Below are 24,317 nucleotides of genomic sequence, written 5' to 3' on the forward strand. Positions count from 1 at the left end.
AACTGCTTATCATTAGTGCTGCTTCTCGTTTGGAGCTGGGAGTCAAAGCTGCTTTTCTCCTGCCTGTGTGTGCCTCTTTTTAGATGTCAAACATTAGATATTAGTAAAAAATCCTTTACTGTGAGGGTGGTAAGGCACTGGCACAGGTTGCCCTGCGAAGCTGTGGATCCCCCATTTCTGGTGTTTAAGGCGAGTTTGGATGGAGGTCTGAGCAATTTGGTCTAGCGGAAGGTGTCCCGGCCCATGGCATGGGGGTTGAAACTAGATGATTTTTAACGTCACTTCACATCCAAATAATTCTATAATTCTTTTGGGAATGAAGAAGCCTTGCCTCTAACAACAGAAAAAGGCATCCTATGGCTGTCACTGGGCTGAGTGCTAATATGTGGTTATGCACGTGGGATGTAACAGGGGTGGCTTAAAGCAGAAATCTCATGTAATCTCACTGCTCCTCCTGGCTTCACTGAGAATCATGCCTGTCTGTAGGAGGGAATTTAACTATTATATATTCTTGTAAATGTAAAGATTAGCCTCTGATTAGATGAGGTGGAGGGAGGTACCCAGAACTTTGTTTTTCTCCACACCTGTTTTAACGAATGAATGACTTGTCCTATACTGTGCTCCGGAATTACAGCACCAGCTCATCTTGTCTTTCCAAATCCTGGGAATTAAGTCTATGCTTTAATTTTAAAACCTAAGGGATGAAGTGTAAAAAGAAACAGACTTCCTGAATCACTATTACAGACGGTTCTGATAATCAATTGTTTCAGACCAATTTTTTCTTCCTTGTTTTTCTTTCTCTGCCCTTCCCAGTATGTCTTAGGCTGACCCTGTCAGAGCCAGGATGAGCTGCTGGTGCTTGGGTGAGGAAGGCTCAGGCAGAGCCTCTGGCAGCACTTAAAATGTCGATATTCTTTTCATTTGTTCACGGTTTATATTTCTGCGTTCTAGTTTTGTTGTTTAAAGTCTTCTCTGCGATGTGAGAGAGGCCCATCATCATTGTGGGGTTTTTGTTTGTTCGGCTGGGTTTTGTTTTCGCAGAACTGTTAGGGATGGAAAGGACCTCTGGAGGTCATCTAGACCAACTCCCCTGCCCAGGCAGGGTCACCTGGAGCAGGTTACACAGGAACACGTCCAGGGTGGGTTTGAATGTCTCCAGACAGGGAGACTCCACGACCTCCCTGTGCAGCCTGCTCCGGTGCTCTGCCACCTTCAGTGTAAAGAAGTTCTTCCTCACGGTTAAATGGAACTTGGTGTGTTTTAGTTTATGGCCACTGCTCCTCTTCCTGTCACTGGGCACCACTGAAAAGAGCCCGGCACCATCTTCTTGGCACCCACCTTTGAGATAGTTATACACATTAACGAAATCCCCTCCAAGTTTTCTCCAGACCGAACAGGCCCAGCTCTCGCAGTCTCTCATAAGAGAGATGCTTCAGAGATGCTTTGGTTTGGTTTTCGGGTTTTTTTCGTTAAAACCGCCCGCTCGGCGCCCCCTCTGCGAAGGCCCCGGCCCAGCGCCCCCGGCAGCAGTCGTAAGGCGCTGTCCCCCCGCGGGGAGCCCCGGCTGGCCGGGCCGGGCCGGGGGTGCGGGGGGCCGGGCCGGGGCCGCGCCATGGGCCGAGCGAGGCCCGCGCAGGGCCGCCCTGAGCCGCAGCTGCTCCGCGGGGCCGCGCCGCCATTCCGGGCCTTGCCGCGGGCCGGGCCGGGCCGGAGCGGGGAGACGCGTTCGCGGTGAGTCCAGCAGGGCACGGGGATTGCCGTGGGCATGGCGGGCCGGGGGACCCGGGTTCCCGTACAGCGAGGAACGGGAGTGGGAGCACTCGCGTGTGCCGGCGCCGAGGCTGGGCATCGGGCGCCGGGAGCTGCCCTGAGCGGCGGACCCGCCATCGCCCGTCTGTCCCTGCCTTGGCGTGCAGCTCTTGGGGCACCCCCAGAGCCCTGCCCGACAAACAGCAGCCGCTGGGACCGCACCCACGGACATCCTCGGCTTTGAACCGCGCCTTGCTCAGTAATTTCTGCTAGTTACACCTTCGGGTTATTGCCAGAGCACAGCACAAGTTTAAAAAGGCACATGCTGATTGTTTACTGTCTGCGTTTCTCGGCTGTGGCAGAGTGAGCCAGTTTCGCTTTCAGTTCTCCCCGCTTCAGCCCTTGGAACAGTAGTGGATACGTATTTAAAGGGTTCATAAGGGAAGTAGAAGGTTTGAGTTGTACTTAGTCAGAAAGTAGTCTCGATACGTTGAATTAGATTTGCTGCTGAAGGCGATAAAGTTGGTTTCTGCGGGGGAAATCGTTTACAGGTGAGGTAGAGTCTGAACACGGTGTTACATATGGTGAAAATAAGGGCTCTACATTTTACTCTTTACTATCAACACACCTTTTACTTCAAGATATTTTTTCAGTTTATATTTACCTCTTCTAACAATGTAAATTCGTGTAGATTATATATTTAGATTAGATGATACATGTAGCTCTGCAGACTGGACTGCTTGTCAGAGACTCATGCTCTTTTCAGTGATTTCAGTGGAACTCAGGCAAAACAGTCTGAAGGCCAAGTGAAGTAGATTTTTAAAAACAACTTCACTATTAAGTTCAACAAGAAATGGTGCTGATTAAGGTAACCAGGGAAGACTTTATTCAGATTTTGGTCAGTGGGTTTTCATACAGGTGAATTTGTGCTTCCATAGGACCTGTATTAACTTCTGTGCATCCTGGTATGTTATTTAGCATGAATTTGTCACAGAAATCTGTATTTCCTGACTGGTTTTTTTTGTTGTTGTTGTTTTGGGGTTTGTTGATTTTTTTGTTTGTTGTTTGGTTTTTTTAATTGTTTTTTGTTGGTTTTCTGGTTGGTTTGGGGGGTGGGGTGGTTTTTTGTGGCTGGTTGGTTTGATTTTGGATTTGGGTGGGGTTTTTCTGGGGGTTTTGTTTCTTTGGGGGGTTTTGTTTGGATTTCTTTTTTCTTTTTTTTCTTTTTTTCTCTACTCACTTTTATTCCTCAAAAATATTTCAGTTAGTCTGTTTTGGTCACGTTTGACTCCAGCGATGGAATTGCAAAGATATTTCATACAAGTTGTCTTGGTTTGAAAACAAACCAATGGGAGATCACAAGTCAAGATTGAAATTAAAAATAAGTGAAATAATACAAGGAAAAGCACTGACAAAGTCAGATACAACCTAACACCCTGTTAGGGTGGTAGTAGCAGTCCAACTGAAGTAGTCCAGTTGGAGCGGTGATCCTGTGAAGGTCTAGTCTCCAGCTGAAGATCCAGTAGTAGCTCTCGTCCTCTGGGAACCCAGTAGACAGGGCCAGCTCAGGCAGTTCCAAGGCCAGGTTATATCCACGTGGGAACACCTGGTTCCTCCCTCCTGGGCAGAGCATCCCACAATGGGATGAGATAAGTCCATGAGTCACACGGTGGGTCCCTGATGGCCCATTGCCTGTCATGCGGGGTGGGTCATTAGCAAGTGATAATAGCTAACGGATGGCCCATTGCCTGGGTGATAGCAGCTAATGGCCCACAGCTGGTGGTAATAGAATACTTAACTACATCAATATTGCAACCTAGGACACAAGTTTTGTGAAAATTGGTGGCTGTGGAAAGAAGAGGGACTTAAATTAGTATCCTCAGTAAGGAATAGGCAGTTAGGTTCACCGCTTCATCTGTTCAACAGACATCAGACAAACAATCTGTACAGCCATTGGTGATTATTGCTAGTAGTGTTACTCATCTTTAGTTTTGCTGTGGTTATCAAACATGAGGCAAGCGTGCTCCTCCACTCTTCAGTCACAGTTCCCTAAAAGGGATGTGTGAATGGTAAGTCAGGGACAGCATAGGAGCCTGTGAATTGTAAGAATCATGTCTATCAGGATCATAGTTTCAGAACTCTGTCGTTAGAGGAGTATCTGCTGAACAGTCCACAAGCCCCATCTGTGTTGATCTGAAATTGCTGTATAAAATTGTTAGGATGTTAATAAATATTTTCAGACTAGGAGAACGTACAAGGCTTTGGTGTTGTTTGAAGTTGTGTTGCCAAGGGTCTGAATAACGGCTTCTGAGTTGCCATCTAGTCACTGACCAGCTGGAGGAACCAGGTTAAAGCTTTTTAATCTGAATGCAGACCATTGAACATAGCTTTATTCTATTCAGGTGCGTAGCCTGAAAATCAGCCAAAAAGAAACTGGTACTCCAGACTGCTGTTGTTGCAGACAAGCTCCGTGTTCCTTGGCAAGTAGTACAAAATGTGGGATTAAGTCTCTAATGTAAGGTGCTCTGTCCTGGTTCTCTGTTGCAGTTTGTAGAGAGAAACAGGTACTGCTAGAGGGCAGTTCCTCCTGCCTGTCTGAGACACTACCCAGTGTCTGAGATAGATTTAGAGACGTTACACAATGTGTAAAATTGTCAAAAGTTCTGTTAATATCTTATTTCCTGATCTTTGTTCCTGTATCAGTATTGGTAGGGCTAGTAGGCTTAGACATTGGCAAACAAAGGACATTCACAACATCTTGCATCTACAGGACTGTGGCTCTGCTTTGATTTCAGTTCAGAGTTCCAGTAACATAATCCCATTACTTCTAAAATTGTAATACAGCTTTGTGACATAAGGGAGATATAAAGCTACTGCAAAAAATATTTGTGAAAATGTAGTTAAAATACACGTTGCAGAAGGCAAAAATCACAAGCCATGAATATTGCTGTCTTTTTAAGAGGTGGAGAATAAGAGAATGCAGGGACCAAACCTTCATTGAAGGGGAATTCTGTTTTATTTCAAATGTATGGTTAGTTTGTGTAGAATAGATGACGTTTTTTCTAAATTATAGTGGAGGAAATACCAGGAACAATTACATTAAACTATGAATAAGAAGTTTTTTGCTTTATTATCCAGCAGAGACGCTGTTGATGCGCCATCCTTGGAAGAGTTCAAGGCCAAACTGGGTGGTGCTTTGAGCAACCTGGGTACTGGAAAGTATCTCTGCCCATGGCACGGGGGTTGAAACCAGATGATCTTTAAGGTCCCTTCCAACACAAACCATTCTATGATTTTTTTTGTTCATGCAGTGTCACAAAAAAAGATCAGATAGATAATCTGATGTAACCACTACTTCTAGAAACTGACTCATGCTTAGGGTTACCACAGTAAAATACATATGGTCTTACCTGACATGAATATAATATTCTTCCTCTCATCACTTTATTTAAGGGAATGCGTGCAGCTGTGCTGTCTCACATAGGACCTTGTGGAAATTCAGGATATTGGTTTGACTGATGGCAGTGTGACTTATAAGATGGTGACTTACATGTCTAATTTCGGCTAGGACAGATCCCCTCCTATTGTATTGTAAAGCGTAATTTTCTGATAGCAGACTGTTTTCTCCAGGCCATGAGACTTTATCCTCTGCCTTTAGCAATAGTGTCTCCCATTAGGGCTGCCTGCAAGTTTGCTGTAAGGCACCTTTAGCTTTAGCCTAAAAGTAGCATTGGGGAACGTTCCCAGTTATGTGCAGATACAGGCTGGCCCTTTCTGGTGGGAGACTAAGATGAGTGTTTGTGTATGGCTGACAAGGACTGTCCTCTTGGAGGAGATTGGAGTCTGCAAACAAGCAATCTCAGAAGGGTGCAGAAACCAAATGGATTATGTTCTGTGCTTTCAGACCAAAGGCTAAGTCTTGAAAACATGATTCCTGCAACTGTTCACACTGTCCTGAGTGCTCTATATTTATGCTGCCACAGAAAGAACTGGTTACACTCGGAGGAGAAAAAACACAAGAAACACTAAGGACTGAAATGCGCTTGCAGCTAAAGTATCCTCATCATGAATAGGTACAAAACTATCAGACAGCTTGGTGATGGGACCTACGGCTCTGTTCTCCTAGGGAGAAGCATTGAATCTGGAGAACTAATAGCCATTAAAAAGTAAGTGTTTTCATATGTTGCTTAACAATGGATTGTCCAGGTTTTTCCTTTCCAGGTCCACATCAACTTGGTCATGTTGGTTTGAGTACTTCACATTCTGTGCAGCTTTTCTTTATGGAGTTGTATTGGGGCAGCACGCAAAACTCAAGTTCCTTGTATCCTCCAAAGCCTTTGCAAGAGATAAAGAGGGTGAGATTTATAGGCTTGTCATAACAGCACTCTGCTGCTATGTGCAGTCAAATATGTGTTTTATTTATTATTTAGAGTATTCTGCAAAGCTGCTTTGGAATCTACAGCCCTTTCGCTGCTGTTCACATGGAGCCTATATTTCGTAGTCTAATTTTCAATGTAATATTAGTACTCCAGTGATAATTAACACAATTGATCCCATTGTCCATTATCTGTATCTTTTATGCTATTGCATATCGGTCTTTTAAGCTTAAGGAATTTCTTGAAATTCCTTGAGAAATTCCATTGGATTTTCTCTGCTGCTTCAGCAATGACCTTAGTTTATAAATGGTTTATTTGTCCTAGCTGTGGTAAGAGACAGTAGTAAAACATTGCAGGCACCTTCCTGAAATACTGACCCTGACCCAGGGACAGATTTGCCAGAAAAGTTTTCAGTACAATGCTGTTTTGTATGAGCAGTCAATAGCTGGCTTTATCAACTTTCTAAATCCCCTGTACTGAGGGTATTTTGCCTGTATCAGATCTTGCTAGAGGCACCTTTGATTTGCAGTTTGTAATATGGGAGAAACTCAGAAAAATCAAAACAAGCCAGAAGTATTCTCTTAACTTAAATGTTAATGCCGGTCCTTTATAAAGAAATGAAGTTGCCTGGTGGCTGAGTGCACAAGACAGTAACTGCAAAAGCACTGCTTAATAAAATGTAATCCAGACCCCTTCGTGACATGAAGAGCTTGTACTTCTTAAACTACTCTAATTTTAAGAGCTGACTTCAAACTGGAAACTTGCTACAATAATAGGTAATGCTGAATTATCATTAAAGGCATTGGATCTTCAGAGAATGCCTAACTTCCTCTGAAATCCAGACTGTACACAGTTGAGTACTTTTGTAAGTTTTAACCTATGATCTTCTATGTGCATATATGTGTGAGCCTTCATTCTGTTGGTCCTAAATCACAGAGTTACATCTTAAAGAACTGAGTGGTAATCAAAATGCATGTGAACACACTGGACCATATGTTACACACAAATACTGTGTTTAGAGTCATATTCTGGCTTAGGAGAAAACTGCCATGGAGCTTGCTTCTGCTAGAGCAGGGTCGCTTATAAACTTGAAGAGGAAAGCAGACTTCAAAAAGTAGTTGGCATGATAGATGCATCTTGCAAGGGAACGAGAAACATGGGGAGCAGTGAACAAGGGAAAATGTGGAAATACATCAAGATACTAAAAATTACAAATCAAAATACAGAGAAGAGGAGCAAGAAAAATGTGATAAAATTGGAGACCCAGTGGAGTGATTGGATCTTCATTTGATTTATTGCGAAACCTTCCTCTGAGTTGTTCATAACTGTCAAAACTACTCTTGTTCTTTTCACAATTAAACTCCACTCCCCCACATTGTTATACCAGAAAAATAGCACGCCCAGGCTTGTTGAAAGCTCTGAATTATTTTCAGCAAGTTATATATAAAGAAAAATGCAATCCTGTGTAATAGTAATTATTATTTGAGTATAATTCTATTTGAATGTGTATTCTAGTAATTCTGTTTGAGTGTACCTTGTCTAGAGGTGTAAAGTTTCTTGACAAAGGAGCTAACATCTTATATTTTGATGGAAGAACTGAATTGTTAAGATGCAGCGAGACTTTTGGTTCTAAGAACAGCTGATGTTTTCAATGCATTAGTCATTATTTTCCCTTCTACTTTTGCAGAATGAAGAGAAAGTTCTATTCCTGGGAGGAATGCATGAACCTTCGAGAGGTTAAGGTACTTGTTTTGTTCAATGATTGACTTCAAAATAGATGATCGCTGTCACATTTTGGGGTAACGTCAGATCCTTTACTACTCCTCTGTGAAAAACTCCTCCCCATGCAAGCTGTAGCATATGACATTATAGTTCTGTTTCCTGACTCTGCATTGGAAGGGAGTGTCTGTAGTCTTATAAAAAACGGTTAATAAAATTTGTAGTCTTACAAAAAATCATGTGGTTGTAGAGAGCTGCTTCCTCCTTGCAGTGAGGGGGCTGTGAGTGAGAGCTTTACTGTCACAACACCTAGAGTTGATTGGTTTGTTTTCCAGAGCTTGAGAACACTTGCCCTTTGCGCAGCAGTAACTTTGGTTCATGCAGTTGTTTCTCTATAGTTGGTTTGGGGGCAGACATTTAACTTGAAATTCTGATGCTAACGAAACACTGGGGGTATGCTTTAAGGAGCTCCTTCATTTATAGCCACCACTGAAAGCATGAAGAAAACCTAGGTCATTTTTCTTACAGTACCATGTAAAAACTAATGTTGAATACACTGAAAATCTAAAAAGAAAAGGAAGACCCAAGAATGCTAGTTTTGGCTGGGATAGAGTTAGTTTTCTTCATACCAGCTTCTATGGGTCTGTGTTCTGCATTTCTGACCAAAACGGTCTTGACAACACCGGCATGTTTTAGTTACTGCTGAGCAGTGCTTTCACAGCCTCAGGCCTTCTCTTCATGCTTCCCTGTCAGTGAGTAGGCTGAAGGTGGGCAAAAGGCTAGGAGGGGACACAGCTGGGACAGCTGACTCCAGCTGTCCAAATGGACATCCCGTATGACATTGTGCTGAGCAACAAAAGCTGGGAGAAAGAAGGAGGAAGAAAGAGACCTTCAGAGTGATGGCATTTAATTTCCTAAGTTACCATTATATGTGATGGAACCCTGCTGTACTAGAGCTGGCCTGAGCACCTGCCTGCCCATGAATTCCTTATTTTGCTTTGCTCCCGCGCTTGGCATTTGCTTTACCCACGAAACTCTGTATCTCAGCCCGTGAGCTGTCTCACTTTCTGCCCTTCTGATTATTTTCCCAATCCCTCCTGGAGGGCTGAACAGGCTCAGCTGCTCACAAAGGTTTATCCACATTACCCAGGTTGTTTTTAGTCTTGACTCTAACCTGACTGTTGACAGTGCAGGTGCAAGAAGAATGTGAATTCTGCCATTAGGAAGTTACAGAGAAAATGCAATTGTTTCGGTGCTTACAGTGATAGCAGATAGCTGACTTTTGAATGACCAGCACATTAAATTACTGCAAAGAGTGTATATGTGTCTGGTAATACTTGGAAATCTGGCCTTTGTTATCAGACCTGTCTGATTGTTTAAGATACCAAAGAGTTTTTGGAGTTAATTCTTCCACAGTAGTTAAAGAATTTGGGTTTTTTTTTCTTTTTCATTATATTAAGACCCTTGTAAAATCCTGTTTGTATTTTCTGTTTCTAGTCTTTGAAGAAATTAAACCATGCCAATGTAGTAAAGCTGAAAGAAGTTATCAGGGAAAATGATCATCTGTATTTTGTGTTTGAATACATGAAGGAAAATCTTTATCAGTTAATGAAAGACAGGTATGTAACAGCATCACCTATTCTTGATATAAAGTAATTACTTGGGTAATGAGCTTTTAACGCCCCTGTTACTGTTCAGAGGACTTTGGATCATTTGTTTGGGCTTAGATCACTGTAGCTGAAAGTTGCAGACTGCAGTAGGAGCTGTGGCTGTCACCTTTGAGCGTATCCTGGCCAGTACAGTGAGAGTTTCCAATGTCTGACCAAAGAGTGCTTGTTTCAATTGTCAGCATTCTGAATAAAATCTAGCTTTTTGATATTTGCTGGAGCATTAATGAACTCTTAATTTTAGCCTTTGGGCCATGATAACATCCTCCAGAGGATGACTGAGGGCAAAATTCCCTGCTTTGAATTGTTTTTGTCTGTGGACCATAGTATCAGCCTGGCAGATGACAGTAATCTTCCTTGATTTAACAAAGTAAAGTTCTTGCCATAATATGTCTGTGTGAATGATACATAAAAATACTTAGTATGCATGCACAGGTATAGGAAACTAACTTAATTTGGCATGTATATGTGGATGCTGGTTTTTAATTATATGAAATATAATTAAGGAAATGGTTCAAGTCTATAAGAGAAACCAATCATCCGTAAGAATTTCTTAGAAATGCTTGATATCCTACTTTCTTACGAAAACAAAAGGCCCAGATGTGTCTAAAAGTATGCTGTGCATTATATCTCTACAGTTTAGCTAGGCCTTGGGCTTTTTAGACATTGTGTAAATAAAACCTGTAAGAATGTGATTTATTTGCTTAATTCTTAGTTAAATTGCCAGCTTTGCTTGAGGGGAGTGTAGAGGAAATTAGAATTTCTTCTGTAACTGAAAAAGAAAGTGGGCAAATATGAAAAGCTGACTAGCAGTTTTATTGTCATTGCTACTTTTTATCTTTGGTTCATTAGATAGCATAAGCTAGTATGTAAATTTAATCATTAATATTTATTTCTGCTCTTTTATTCCACAGAAACAAACTGTTCCCTGAGTCTACAGTCAGGAATATCATGTATCAGATTCTGCAAGGGCTTGCATTTATTCATAAGCATGGTAGGTTACATTTTAGCTGTAAACATTCTGAATTAGGGCCAGATAGTGTTTCTGTAAAGTTTTTTGATGCAATTAATTGACTAGCAATTACATTACTAAGTTTAGTAGAAGGAATGATCAAAAGAGTGGCACTATATGAGAGATTCAGATTACTGAAAATACCTGTATTTTATACTTGCCTAATAATTCAATCTGGAGGTTTGCTCAGTTCGTTTTCTGTAGATTTCCACTTTCTCAGTTCGGCAGCTGGTTTCTCTCAAACTCGTTGGATGTTAATGGACACATTTCTTCATAGATCTAGAGGTTCCCTGAGACTGAGAATAAAGATGAAATTACTCTTTTCTCAAGGTACAGAGAGTTACCTGAATAAAACATACATTCTCTAAAAGATGCATTTAAAGTAATAAAGTCTAAGTGACAAACAGCTTTTTTTGCATGGCCTTCCAGCTAATTTTTACAACAATGATAAAAGCTCAAGCTGATATACCGGGCAGTAGTAAAAAGACCCACTTAACTAATAAAAAAATCTCAAAACAAACACATTTTTTTAACGATAGCTTCCTCATGAAGTTTTGCTGACCTCTGCAATTCTATCTGCTAGATACACTGTAGGGTCTGTTGCTGGGCAGCTCTGTGGGTTATCAGAAGAGAACTAACATCTGTGGCCGAAGTCCTGGAAGAGAAAGGCTTATAAGACCAGCGTTATAGTTCACTCGAAGAACACATTTAACTGTGATTTGCAAAATATTTTCAAGCTAATGGCTTTATTCACTCTCTAATGGGGCTTGGATCCCTAGGAAGGATGCAGTCTCCTGCTTAGTAGATACCTACAGCAGTATATCTTCAATGCTGTTATTCATTAATCTAACGAAGAGCTAATCTAGTTACACAGAACAGTGTAGACACATCCAATGTGAATGTTTAGTGCATTATCTATGGAAGCACATTCAAAGCCCTGGGAAAAGTAAGCATATTGGAGTCTCTGAAAAGGAGCTCGGAGGGCTGCAATAAGGTACTGCAGGGGGAGCTCTATATAGGAGCAGTGGTTTCAGACGCTTGGAAGAAAGAAGTTTAAGGGCAAGATTTCCATGCTAATGGTGGAAGCAAATTTCAGAGTGATACTTCCACCCTCTTCTCTCATTTTTATTGAAAGAGCTCTTGCTGAACATTCATTCATGATCCGTTTTTGCTGAATGCAGAGAGCGCTAAAAAAATACACTGAGATCCTCTTACAGGGTGATGAGTATCTGAATCCTTGCTCATTCTGTTCTCATATTTAAAAAGAAGTTCAAAGTGCAAGAAAAACCCTTGTTATAATTTATATTTTGTTTAAAATATCATTTTATGTAATTGATACCTTCATTGGACAGTTTCCAATTAGAATGAAAATAGCATCAAAATGGTGTAATTTTTTTGTTATGTTAGAGAAGTGTCATTTGAAAAGGAGTTGCCTAAGTGCTCTGAACTGTTACAAGATGGCCAACTTGTGTATACTGTTATTCACAGTCTAACTGAACAACCTTGTACTGACCAGCTCTGCTGATCACGTAAGACCTTGAAGTCTGTGTGGTGCTATTCCAGCTTCAACGCTAAGAGCTGAATCAAAACAATCCAGTTGGAAAAGAAAGGATACAGCTGCGGGTGACATTGCAATCCAAATCAATATTTGATTTGAATTTCAGGCTTCTTTCACCGGGACTTGAAACCTGAAAACCTGCTTTGCATGGGACCAGAACTTGTGAAAATTGCAGACTTTGGCTTAGCCCGAGAAATCCGATCTCGGCCTCCTTACACTGATTATGTATCCACAAGATGGTAAGTGCTAGTACTTGTATACATTGCAGGAACTTGCAATCAGCACTTTAAAGTAGTACAATACTAAACTTGTGCTGATTGTGATACCACTTTTGATGCTTCCTCTTTATGAAACTTTTATTTAAGCTTTGTGTAATTTGAAAAGCTTCAGTTAGTGCATGACAGTTTACAGATGGCAGCAGCACAGGAGGGGAGTATGGTAAGGCAGGTGGGAACATGGCTAGGTTTGCTGCATGTCAGGAAGGTGGTTATGTAGTTTTAATTTTAAAAAAAGTCTGTGTACAGGAGAGGAGCTTTTTAAAGGATGTTTGCTCTTAGTAGCAAAGAATGAAGAGATGAGTGATTTCTTGTATGTTTGAATTGCGTTCATAGTTGGAATTTTTCTTTCCTTTATAGGTACAGGGCTCCTGAAGTCCTTCTGAGATCCACCAGCTATAGTTCTCCAATAGATATTTGGGCTGTTGGTTGCATAATGGCAGAAGTTTACACTCTAAGGCCTCTCTTTCCAGGCGCCAGTGAGATTGATACTATATTCAAAATTTGCCAAGTCTTAGGGACCCCAAAAAAGGTAACTGAAGTGACATTCCACACTGCAGTAATTGTAGAACTGGTCTTCAATACACAATGTCACAGTAGCAGTAAGCATAAAAAAGTTAATTTTCTTGACTAGTGCTAATTTATGGTATGGATCTCAGATACAATAAACTAAATTAAAACTTATTTTCTGTGTAGTAAGAATTATGTAGTTATGGTATAAAAGCTGACATATAGAGGAGGAGAAATAGACCCCTCAACAGCAAAGTTCTCAGACTGTGATTTCATTAGGTGGGAATTTAATTTTCTCTTGTACATTGCTTATAAACCTGTGGTTTAAGAGGCTAAAAATTGGGATCATGGCAAGATTCCTATTTCCTGATTCCATTTGTGCCCTTGACTGCCAGCAGGACTCACCTCTCACCAGAAGTTTGAGGTGAAGATTTTTAGTTAAATTTTCAATGTAGTTCAGAGTAAGCTGAACAGAGTCTGGTAATTACTGGTAGGAGAATATATGCTAGTGTGCTTAGGCACTGATACTTTACAGCTGAACTTTTTTTGTGATTGGAAATCTCATTCTTCCAGAACGACTGGCCTGAAGGCTACCAACTTTCAGCTTCCATGAATTTTCGTTGGCCTCGATGTGTACCTAACAACCTAAAAACTCTCATACCTAATGCTAGCAGTGAAGCTGTGCAGCTCATGAGAGATATGCTGCAGTGGGACCCCAAAAAGCGGCCAACAGCTAGTCAGGTTTGATTTTGTTTTCTTTTTCTGATGTGTGTTCGTGATTTTTTTTTTTTTCTTTTACGGCAAAGAGCAGTTATTTAGCAGTTGTTCAGGGGTGCAGTTCTTAGAAGGGAGAAGAGGAGAATCCAAGAACAATTTGCAAGACAAGGGACAGTAATTAAGAGAGAGTAATCAGTCTTTTGCATGAAACATCAGCTGCTTGGGGTGTGTGCTCTGTGATCAAAGGTGTGACTGCAGTGCATGTAAATACACCTGAATTGAGTGTAATCCAGTCACTGTGAATAGCAGCAGAGTGAACTGCAGGATGTATGGCTGAAGGCTGTGATGCTGTTCTTTCATGGCTGTGCACCAAAAAATGACTTGAATCTGGTTCAACCGCCTTGCCCTAGGCAACCTGTCCCAGTGCTCAGTTACTTTCAGAGTTTCTTGATGTTCAGAAGGAGCTTCCTGTGTTTCAGTTTGTGCCCATTGTCACTGGGCACCCCTGAAAAGACACTTGCTCCATCTTAGCACATTCCCTTCCTTCTGTACTAGTCTGCAGAGGATTTGATAACTTAGTATATCTTGAAACTTCTGTGCTATTGCAGTATTTTTTTGAAGTGGATTGTGCTCATTAAAATCTAGTGTTGTGACATGGGTCTTCTGCTATTTCCTATCCCCAAAAGAAAAGGAAATTAAACTTGTACTAACACATAGGACTGGGGTACATGAAAAACTTTGGTATTCTAAGCCTAACATCTGTATTTCTTTTTAGGCACTTCGATACTCATACTTCCAGGTTGGCCATGCCCTGGGCATTCAGGGACTGGGAAAACAGAAGGAACTGCTTAATAAATCATCTGTGCATATTAAGCCTGTCCCTCCAGCCCAGCCCCCTCCAAAACCTCATGCCCAAATTTTGTCAAGGCCTTTTCAACAAAGCCAGTCTTCTCAGCATGTGGTGTACGCATGTAAGACAGACAACTCTGGGGCTGAACACAGTAACTACTTACAGGAGGACAAGTCTAACCAGGTTCTTCTGCCTGCAATTCACAGTAAGGTTCCTCAGCAGGTAAATGTCCATCTAGCATAAGATAAGCTTTCTGATATACTGCCTGATTTTTTTTCCTTGTGTTTCTTTTCTTGTTCTCTTTCAAGGTTCTTGTACGTCACTAAAAGGACAGTGAGTTAGAATAAAAAATGGTTACAACTTTCTGCTAGAAACTGGAAGTTACTCTATTGAAATCTAAATCCAGTTGTTGTAAAACAAGCAAGTCAATTTCTCATTTTAGAGCCATTTTGTGCTTCCCTTTGTTGTAAAGCACCACTTACAAGACACTACTGATTTCATACAAGTAAAAAGGATGTACACTGTTCAAAATATTAATGGAATTGATGCCAGAGAGAAATACATTAAACTAAATGGTATTGAAATGAGGGAAAAGAGGCTACTGCCTTCATCCATTTAAGGCATCCAGTTTATTGACTGGGAATAATAGTTCCTTTGGTCTTCCATACTGGACATGGAAACCAACAAGTTCTTCTTTAAGTATAAGACCCTTTCTGTTGCCTGACTAGACCAGATTCGTAAGATAGATGATGAGCGCAGACACTGCAAGTGCTGCTGCCACAGGGTCAGTTTTAAGTAGGGTCTGTACTGGCCAGTGTTACACAAGGTTGAAATGTACTGCTGAGCCTGAATGACTGAAGAGACACAACTTTGTACCTGTGCTGTCCTGCAAGAGAAAAGAATAATTAAAGTGTCTGTTGACACAGGCTTGCAGAAACATAAGCATTCATGCAGTTTTATACTCCCAGCATGGGTGTAGAAGTGAAAATTAAGCATAAACTAATTGTTTGGGAGGTGCATACTGAAACATGAATAGAATTAGAACTAACACATAAAAAATTTTTTCTCAGTTCAAGACACTTTCTTACAGGATGAAGTGCAGAAGATAGGGAATAAAGTTTGCAGGCAACAGATTGTGTTCTTAGCACATTTAATGGAAGATGAAGATTGTGTTGTTATAGCTCTACTACCACTATTACTCTTTGAGACAGAGAAAAAAGAGTCCTCTTTGTTCCTGTCATCTGGTTTATGGTCAAAGCACATGGGTTTGTTTCTTTTCAATCTTTGTAACAGAAAACATCTGCTGGGTCTGAGAATATAAATGGTGAACTTAAACCAAAACCTAGGCGAAGATGGGGGCATCTTCCCAGGACAGTGAAGAGTTCTGAAGACTGGGATGACTTGGAAGACCTTGATTTCAGCTCTTCCATCATGAGAATGGACTTGAAAAACAAGAAAAGGCAGAATGATGAAACTCTTTGTAGGTAAGGGTGTTTTTATGTGCATGTGCTATTTGGTTGTCTTCTTTGGCCTTTTGCTCTTTCTTTGTAGTGTTGCTCTTCATGCTTTATTTGTATGTAGAAATGTATATCTATACAATTTGGTGTTCTTTTTTTACCCCTACTGAAAATTGTACTTAGCTTAAGTCTCTCCAAGTTAATCTTTGAATATATATTTTCTATTTTACATGTGGGCCATTTTGACATACTCCACACATATAAACTGTTTTGGACAACTGCAGTTTCCATGGATGGTATACAGAAGAGAGAAACCTACTGAGTGATTAATAAAAACTTTAAAAGCAATATCTAAGGGAATTAGAAGCCGGGATCTGATTTTCAGGGGCACTTGAATGATAACATTCCCTGTTGTCTGTGTGTTTTTGATGTAGCAAATACAGTATAATGAAATGATTCCTGGGGATGCGATGCAGTTGAGAAAGCCGACTGTGAATAAACATGTGCTATAAGGATTGTACTGTGTACCAATTTTTGAATTACAGATTTGAAAGCATTTTGGACCTGAAGCCTTTGGATGTTGTACGCTCTGGCAGCAGTGCACGAACTTCCCACGCGACCTTTTCACGGCAAGACACTCCCACATTGCGAGTTTCTGCAGCAAAGCAACACTACTTAAACCATTCTAGGTATCGACCTGGTTAGTAAAAAATACTTTCCTTTTCTTCCTGCAATTCCAACAGCAGTATGAAATAGTTACTGATACAGTAGCTGTTTCCCTTTGAGCATGTGGAGGGGGGCTACTGCTTAAAAAACATAAAGAGAGAAAGGGTTTTGCTAATGTAGATGACCATGACACAAACCACATTCTAGCAGTCTAGCAACTGAGAAGTGCTGCTTACCAACAAGGGGATGGGATTGTTGGTACTTCTGCCTCCTAGATTGGATACTCCTAGATTAGGAAGGGTGTTAGAAAATGTCTGTCTATGTGCCAAACTATTTCCTAAAAAGTGAAAGATTGGTCTTCTATAGTGGAAGAGAAAGTGTGATGTGTTTACCTCATGAGTGTATAACACATGAACAGGCTAAGTAGTAGTGGAAATATGCTTAGTTGCAATTTGAGTTAAGTAAAATGCAGATCCATGTGTCTATAGAGAATTACATGCCTGTCTCCATGATTGCCTTCTGTACTTCATCCTGCCCCAGCACTGGTCACAGTATAGCAGAGGCTGACAGCATGTCTGCCAGTATTTAAAATGAGCAGAATATAACTCTGTTCTTTCTCATAATTTCTGTTCAAAAAGGTAGTGTTAGCTATTTTTTCACTTGTAGTACTAGTACTTCAAAATTAATTAAGTACACTAGAAGGTATTGGTATAGCAGACTAAGTCTTTTTTCCTGAAACAGTTAATTGACTTTCAAACTGTGTCTCTTAGGTAGAGTTTTGGTAGCTAAAACTTGTTTTACTAGAGGAAGTTGTAAAACACATTGATCCCAAGCCTGCTTTAGCCTTATCATAAATTGTGAATGCATCCTTGAATTTTAGGTACCCTGCTTAAATATGGGATCTGTGTTAAATACAAGTAATAGGTAACATCTGAACGATGCTGCAAACTGTTGGCATACTCTGTAGTTTCAGTAGAGACACCAAAGAAGAGTGCAGTACTATGAGAAACTGAATTGTCATTATTGGCTCTCAGGTTATCTTGTCCCTGTTACACTTTTATTGGAAACATAGGAAGCATGTAAATTTCATTTACATAGGAAGGTTCACCTTCTGTGACTTGAGAATACTTGTGGCCTTTATTTAAGGATCCTGTCCTGTGATATAAGCAGCCATTGATGCTAGTGAAACTACTTTCATTGGGATGTTTGCAGGATTAGGGCCTCTGGCTAGTTACAGCATTCCTGTATTATGAGAGGATGGGGAGTGACCCAGAGAGTTACTGAGAGGGAGAGGTTTTGGTCAGCTTGAACCAGACATCTGCTCTAAGATTGTGCATCAGGTGGAATGAATGCAAGCTTGTGTGGCAACAGGGATTTTAGTGAAGTAATCTTTGCATTTTTGCAATATAGGAATGAACACAAGGAATAGTATAGTCTCCACTTCAGACAAAGAGTCTGTTTCATCTAATCCCTGGCCCAGTTCTGGTTTGTCTGGGAAACCTTCTGGTTTGGGAGGAAGTACTACCAACAGCATGAATTCAGGTAAGAAGCTGTGCTTAAGAGTGTCAGAAATTATAATAAGTGATATCTCTGAAATTCCCCACTGATGTATTTTGGAGTCATCCATTTCCAAAACATTGTCAGCTCTGAAGATAACTGCTGCCCTGTCTTTTCTTCATGTTAAAATCAGTTTTGAGCACTGTTCTTTGGGAGACTGCCTTAAACTGAAACATGGTAATTTCTTCTGATGAATCTGCACAAGTCTGAAGTACCCCATGCATACATAGAAGGCTCGATGGCTTAGGTCTCTTCAACCAGAAATACTTTTATCTTGCTTTCAGTTTCCCTCTCCAGTTTTATTAAGTCATATTTTGAAATTATTTTAGTCCACCTGGTGCATAAATGGCTGTCATTACAGGAGGAAGCTGGTAGAAATTGAACTAACCATACACACCACTCGCATTACATAAATAAAGCAAAGAAAATCTATCATCATGTCTTTTAATTAATGTTGTTTAAAATAATGTAATAATTGTAGTTTAAAAAAATCAGACATAAAGCAAAACTCTTCAATTTTTTTCTTCATTTTTTGTGGCATTTCATATTTCAGATATTTAATTACTGTTGTTTGAGTTGAAGTAATTAATTTGTAGATTTTTACATTAGATTTTATCAGATATACTTGAACATGTTGATGTTTCTAGATTGTATCTATGTATTTCCTCTCTAAACTGTGGCTTCAGGTTTTCATGTGATACAGTTCTGCAGTGCCATACTTCCTTCACATATGTTATTTTCAAGATGTTTTATTGCCAAAGTTTGTGTTGAATCTTGGCCCAAAGAAACATCTCAGGCCTCTAGAAACTCAGGTTAAAAAAAACAAACAAAACAAACTTACAATTTTGGATGTAATTTAATTAGGAAATCATTCCTTAAAGATTCAAGATGTGAGGAGACTGTAAATAGGTAAACTATATCAGAACCTTTATATATGTAGCACATCTTCCTGGCTCTTCTACAAGTTTTTGCTTCTTTTGTAGCGGCATAGGTTGTCATTAGATTTTTCTCATTTTTATTTATTACCATCATTTCCCACAATAGGCTTTGCCACTGCTTTAGTACAGCTTAGGCATATGTGCAGTGGTTCTGGTTTGTGCATGGGATCTTCTTTAGCGTCATTCTGTGCTACAGCCCTAAACTGTTTTGTTCTGTTTCTGTGCCTTGTCCTACAGGTCAGTCAAATCTGTTCCTGCTCATCGCAGGGACAAGTTTTATAGCTGGCTTTCAAAATTTGAAGTGTGACTCTGTACCAAATTAAGTTTTGCTCTCGTTGGCTTCAGTAAGAGCTTTGTGTAACACCAAAGCCCCAGACTCACTGCATAGAAATCAAGACTCAATATATTCTTAGCAAATAGTTGCTCAAAGTCAAACAAAATAATTCCAGCTGAAATGCTAAGTTCTGGGAGCTTTGAGAAACCTTGGAAAAGCTGAGATATTGGGGAGAATTGCCATTCTCCCTGCCAGGTACAATTTGTACCTGTTTTCCATTCAGCTTGTAATGCTGTCTGATGCTGACAGTCTCCTGAATGCAGTGTATATATAGGAACTGTGGATTTCTTGTGTCTTCAATAAAGTTCTTGTTTTGAGCAGTCCATGGTCAGGCTTGGTCTTGAATATGATTCCTCAGGACACACCTTTGTCATCTGTTGATAATCTGTGAGATTCATTGTGTTCAGGTGTTCCTTGCCATTTCTTTCAGGGCCCATAGGATCAAGCAGTCAAACGAGTGCTTATGTCCCTTCATTTCTGAAGAAGGAAGTAGGTTCTGCTGGGCAGAGGGTTCAGTTAGCACCAGTTGTGGATCCATCTCCTGGTAAGTACAGTACCAGAGTTCCCTTGGTCAGTACTCCAGTAATGCTGTATGTATGCAACGAACGACTTACCTTTGCTTTATTTTATTTATCAATATATGACTGATTGGAAGTATTGTTTGTAATCTTGCAGAACTTCATATGGAGAAGGATTTGATTTATGTTTACTTCTGTTTATTAAATATGTGGGTTTGTCTACAGTATATTTCAATGGTGGGAGAGCTGGCACAGAATTCACACTTGTCAAATCAGTATGTAACTACTCTTTGTCTGCTAAGGTTTTAGGGATTGGATCCACTATTGTTTCATGTCAGCAAACTCTGTTAAAAAAAGAGGCTTATTTACTGAAGAAATAAGGATCTGGACCTGCACCCAGTTGTTTTTCAGTGTGGACAGCTCTCACTGAACCTTTATATCACAGAATTTTTTGTCCTTTAGATTTTGCTTCTCTGACATCAGTCAGACCCCTTCTTGGATGGCCATCACTGAGTTCACCTACCAAAAGCTCGCTGAGGTTAATGCCTCTCCCGCCGGCAGCGGAGCCGATCCACGGGCGTGTGGACTGGTCTGCGAAGTACGGCGCTCACCGGTGACTGTGGAAATGCTCTCTGAGCAGTGCACGCTTCCCAGGAAATGGTGCCCAATGTGAGATCATTTCATACTGGTTTATATACCTGTACATTTAAAAGATGCAGATCTTCCATGAATGAGACATTTTGAAGGGGTTTTTTTACTTATTTGCATTAATTTGAATGCAGTCTTGTACCTTTTTGTATAAAAATGTTTTATTATATAATTGGGTCCAGTTATTTTCATAAAAGTAATACATTTTGTATATAGGGCTTAGGGTATTTGGCATTTTTATACAGTAAATTTTTATAACAAGCTTTTAAAAGATTTAACTTTCTTACTAGATTCAACTTCTTTATAGAAATGGATTTTAAAAATGTGGTGCAATATTGCAGTGGAGGAAAAGTATTGAGGAAGGGGCATTCATTAGACATTTTCTGAAGTTTATGTGCTAATTGAGGCGGTGTAATTTCAGTGGTGCCATGTCTCAGTGCCACACTTCTGTTGTTCTATGCTCATTTGCTTCATACTGACATCAGAAGAGTGAGTGATTTAATAGTCTAAACTCTCCTTCGCAGTCACTGAGAGACTGCTGAAAGTCAGTGGGAGGCACTTTTTAAAAAAATATATATTTTTGCCTTTGAAAGGTTTTTTGTTGGACTGCTATCCAAATTTACCAAATCTGAGGACTGTTGTTGGTGAAGGGTAGTAAATACTCTTCAGTTGATTTGTTTTTTGACAGTGTTCTTTTTCCTGTTTAAAAGTTGTTCTTTGGCATTGTTTGCTATAAAATAGAATGTGGACCTACCTCTTTTAAATTCATAGAAATTGAAATTCTAATGAATTCTAAAAAGAAATTCTAATGATTTCTAAGGAGAAAAAGCAGATTCCTTTTCTCCATTTTCTTCTGTTGTGAATGTAAGATCTGAAGACATATTCAAGACTGTATTAACAATAATAATAAATTAATAAAACTAATAAAACTGGTTTCAGAGTAACAAAATAATAATGATATGCCAGCAACAGAGTTTTTATGGAACAACATCTGTGCAGCTGACTTACTTTTCACAACTGTTTTAAATCATGTAAGGGAAAAAAACCCAAACAAACAAACCAAAACAACCCAGAGGAGATGAGTCAGTCTAAGCTTATTTATGTTCATAGTCAGTTCTTCTTCACATAATACATCCTTATTTTGTCAGCTTCCGTAAATTAGGCCTGGAAGGCTCTACAGGGAAAAATGGGACCTTAACAGAACCACATAAGAAAATGTTGTAAAACTGTCGTTGATTTCACTGAAATTGGTACAGCTCTTTGAAGAGCAGTTTAACTCGACCTCTAAGGAAATACGATTTATATCAGGTTATAGAGAAAAGAAAGTAGGCCCCATAATCTGGTTCTGGGAAGGAGTGCCAGAGTCCAGCCATCAGCAGAAGATTCATTTAGATCACAGTCAGCATTTGTTTATTCCTGCACCACCTCCTACAGAAGAAAAATAAAACAGTTCAGATGCTGTGGGAGAACACCTTCTATAGCTGTGTTCTGGAGTAGTGCCACCAAAGCTGAAGGGTGCTGAGAGAATGCATCTTCCTCAAGAAGTGTATAGAAATGCTCGTCTTTCTGAGCTCATTGTCTGATCAGCTCAGGCAAATTGTTTATGTATGAGACTTAAATCCAGTCTAAAGGGTTCAGAGCAGGTGCAGTATTTAGCTTCCAGCCATTTCACAGGAACAGAATGGCTTGTGTGTCAGTGAGATCCTCTCCGTGGGATCTGCCAGCACAAACCAGGGGCAGCTACTGTTGATTTGAGATTGAGAACAGATTCTGGCCTTTTCAGTGCTTCCTGTGGAGAACGTGGGATTTCGAGGAAACTGTACCTGAGGGTAGACTGCTGGCTCAGTGCTACAGGGGGAGCAACGGGGAGCACTGGTCACAGCTTTTCAGGCTCAGACCACAGTGAATCAGTACAAGAGAAAGAGGGAGCAAAAGTGTGCATGTAAGACTTACACATGCCAAAGACGTGTCCTTGTTATCTGGGCCAAAGACTACTCTTGTTATCTGGGCGTAGCAAGTGCTAACTCCAGACCATACCTAACTGCTTCCAAAGCAGTGATGCCAATGCTTAGCAGTAAAGCAAAGCAGACATTTGATTTCTAAAGCACACACTGACAGTGTCTGTGGGTAAGTGGAAGGGAAAATATGTGTATTTGTGTTAGAACTGGAAGAACAAGTGTTTCTCTTGGTGGAAATAAATATCTGTATTTATGTCTACATATCATTTAATTTATTTTATCACCAGCTAATTTGTCTCAAGAATGAACACCCTGAACCTATCCTAGTATCCCTAGACCTAAGTAGGCAATTTAAGTAGTCTGGTCTGTACACTTAGTTCCTACAAGTGGAAGGAGACAAGTCATGAGAACAGGCTGCTGAGGCTTGGATTCTTCATACCTAAGTGTGAGCTCCTTTGTTGTGAGGTGACTTATGAAACACTTGGTGGGTGAGAATCATCTAGAAATCTGAGATTTGAGAACATACTAACACTCTGGAGATACCTGAGTGTCTCCACTAAGCAGAGGGACAGCTCTGTGAGATTCAGGTAACACAGGATGAATCTGAATCTGGTCTGAATTGTAATCTCTGAACCTTTATCAGACCTTCAGTGATTTTTTTGACTAGAGCATTCAGGCTTTAGTCAGTCCAGCAAAAAGATAAGAAGTTGAACTTTTTTCTTTTTTTTTTTTCCATATCTTCTTGTTTCCCAAGTTAAAGCCTTGTATTTTGGGGGGAAAAGCTAATAATCTTGACATTCAGAATCACCCTTAGTCTTAACTTAGTGGGACAGAAAATTTAGCTATAGGTAATGGCAACACCTGTATCCTTTACTCAAGCAAATTCTTACTGAAGTTGGAAAAGTTCTTTTTGAGCAGGACGGAGCTGAGTTTATGTATTCTACCATGCTGTCTGTGCAATACAGGTATCGAAAAGATGGAGGTCTTTATATACTGAAATCTGGACAAGCAGCATATCTGAGAATTTATGATACGTAACCTACTACTTTGTGCTTTAATATTTAGCAGCATCTTTGTGGAAAATGTTTTTAGAATTGTACTGTTTACATTTTCTCAGGCTTAGGTATAACATGTAATAATAATGACCATTGGAGATAAAGGAGTCTGACAGTGGATTGATTGATCTCAGTAATCCAGATTTTCCTAAAAATAGTGTGTAAGTGCCATGATGTTAGCAAAAAAAAAAAGTACACCAGAAAACCCACTCCCATGGTGTTTCTATATCTGGTATGGCTGTTGATATGAGCAGGATGTTCCATAATGTGAGGAGGAAAACATGAACTGAAAGAACATTTTAAAACTTAATATGGAAGTGGGGGGTGGAATTGTCAGTGAGGGGAGAAATGATGATTCTTGTTTCTTCAGTGTTTTTGTTCAGAAACATTTTATATGTTTGTTTCATTTTTTCTGTGTCAAGTGTCCTGCCCAGAATAAAGTGACTCTTGAAGAAGTACTGACTTGTCCCGCTCATTTATTCGGTTTTTAATGAAAGCACTTCAGTTTGCCTTTTTTTTTTTTTTTTTTTTTTGTGTTGGTTGGTTGGTTTGTTTTAGTTGGGATTCGGTTTTTTTAATAAGCCTTATTGGAGGGGCACTGCATGTTCACTGGCCACATGGTTCGAGTCTAAGCATGTCATTTCTGCAGTATGCTGTGACCTCCATGTTAAGATGATTGCTTAGTCCTTCCGTGGATGCCAGCTCTTCTGAAACTACCTGCAAGACTGAATTATAATATACATAACATTTTGG

The 24,317-nt window shown here is 40.1% G+C and overlaps 1 protein-coding gene across 4 annotated transcripts in view; it reads left to right on the plus strand.

Annotated features, from left to right (window-relative positions):
- The window catches only part of CILK1 (ciliogenesis associated kinase 1), a 24,653-nt gene extending 634 nt beyond the window's left edge, over positions 1-24,019 (plus strand). Inside the window, exons 1-14 of one of the 4 annotated variants that reach the window (XM_085056661.1) lie at positions 1,599-1,731; positions 5,654-5,915; positions 7,813-7,867; positions 9,342-9,463; positions 10,426-10,505; positions 12,188-12,320; positions 12,717-12,888; positions 13,440-13,607; positions 14,359-14,655; positions 15,727-15,917; positions 16,436-16,590; positions 17,967-18,098; positions 19,816-19,929; positions 20,366-24,019. In XM_085056661.1, the coding sequence (XP_084912787.1) occupies positions 5,815-5,915; positions 7,813-7,867; positions 9,342-9,463; positions 10,426-10,505; positions 12,188-12,320; positions 12,717-12,888; positions 13,440-13,607; positions 14,359-14,655; positions 15,727-15,917; positions 16,436-16,590; positions 17,967-18,098; positions 19,816-19,929; positions 20,366-20,520 (1,875 nt within the window). In that variant the 5' untranslated portion in view covers positions 1,599-1,731; positions 5,654-5,814 and the 3' untranslated portion in view covers positions 20,521-24,019. Of the gene's footprint in view, positions 1-1,598; positions 1,732-5,653; positions 5,916-7,812; positions 7,868-9,341; positions 9,464-10,425; positions 10,506-12,187; positions 12,321-12,716; positions 12,889-13,439; positions 13,608-14,358; positions 14,656-15,726; positions 15,918-16,435; positions 16,591-17,966; positions 18,099-19,815; positions 19,930-20,365 lie in introns of those variants that run through there. The other 3 variants (XM_085056663.1, XM_085056660.1, XM_085056662.1) reach the window with 3 other exon arrangements.
- Positions 24,020-24,317: the final 298 nt, after the last annotated feature.

The sequence above is a fragment of the Lichenostomus cassidix genome, chromosome 3 (genome assembly GCF_008360975.1).
Source record: "Lichenostomus cassidix isolate B80296 chromosome 3, HeHo_3.0, whole genome shotgun sequence".
NCBI lineage: Eukaryota > Metazoa > Chordata > Aves > Passeriformes > Meliphagidae > Lichenostomus > Lichenostomus cassidix.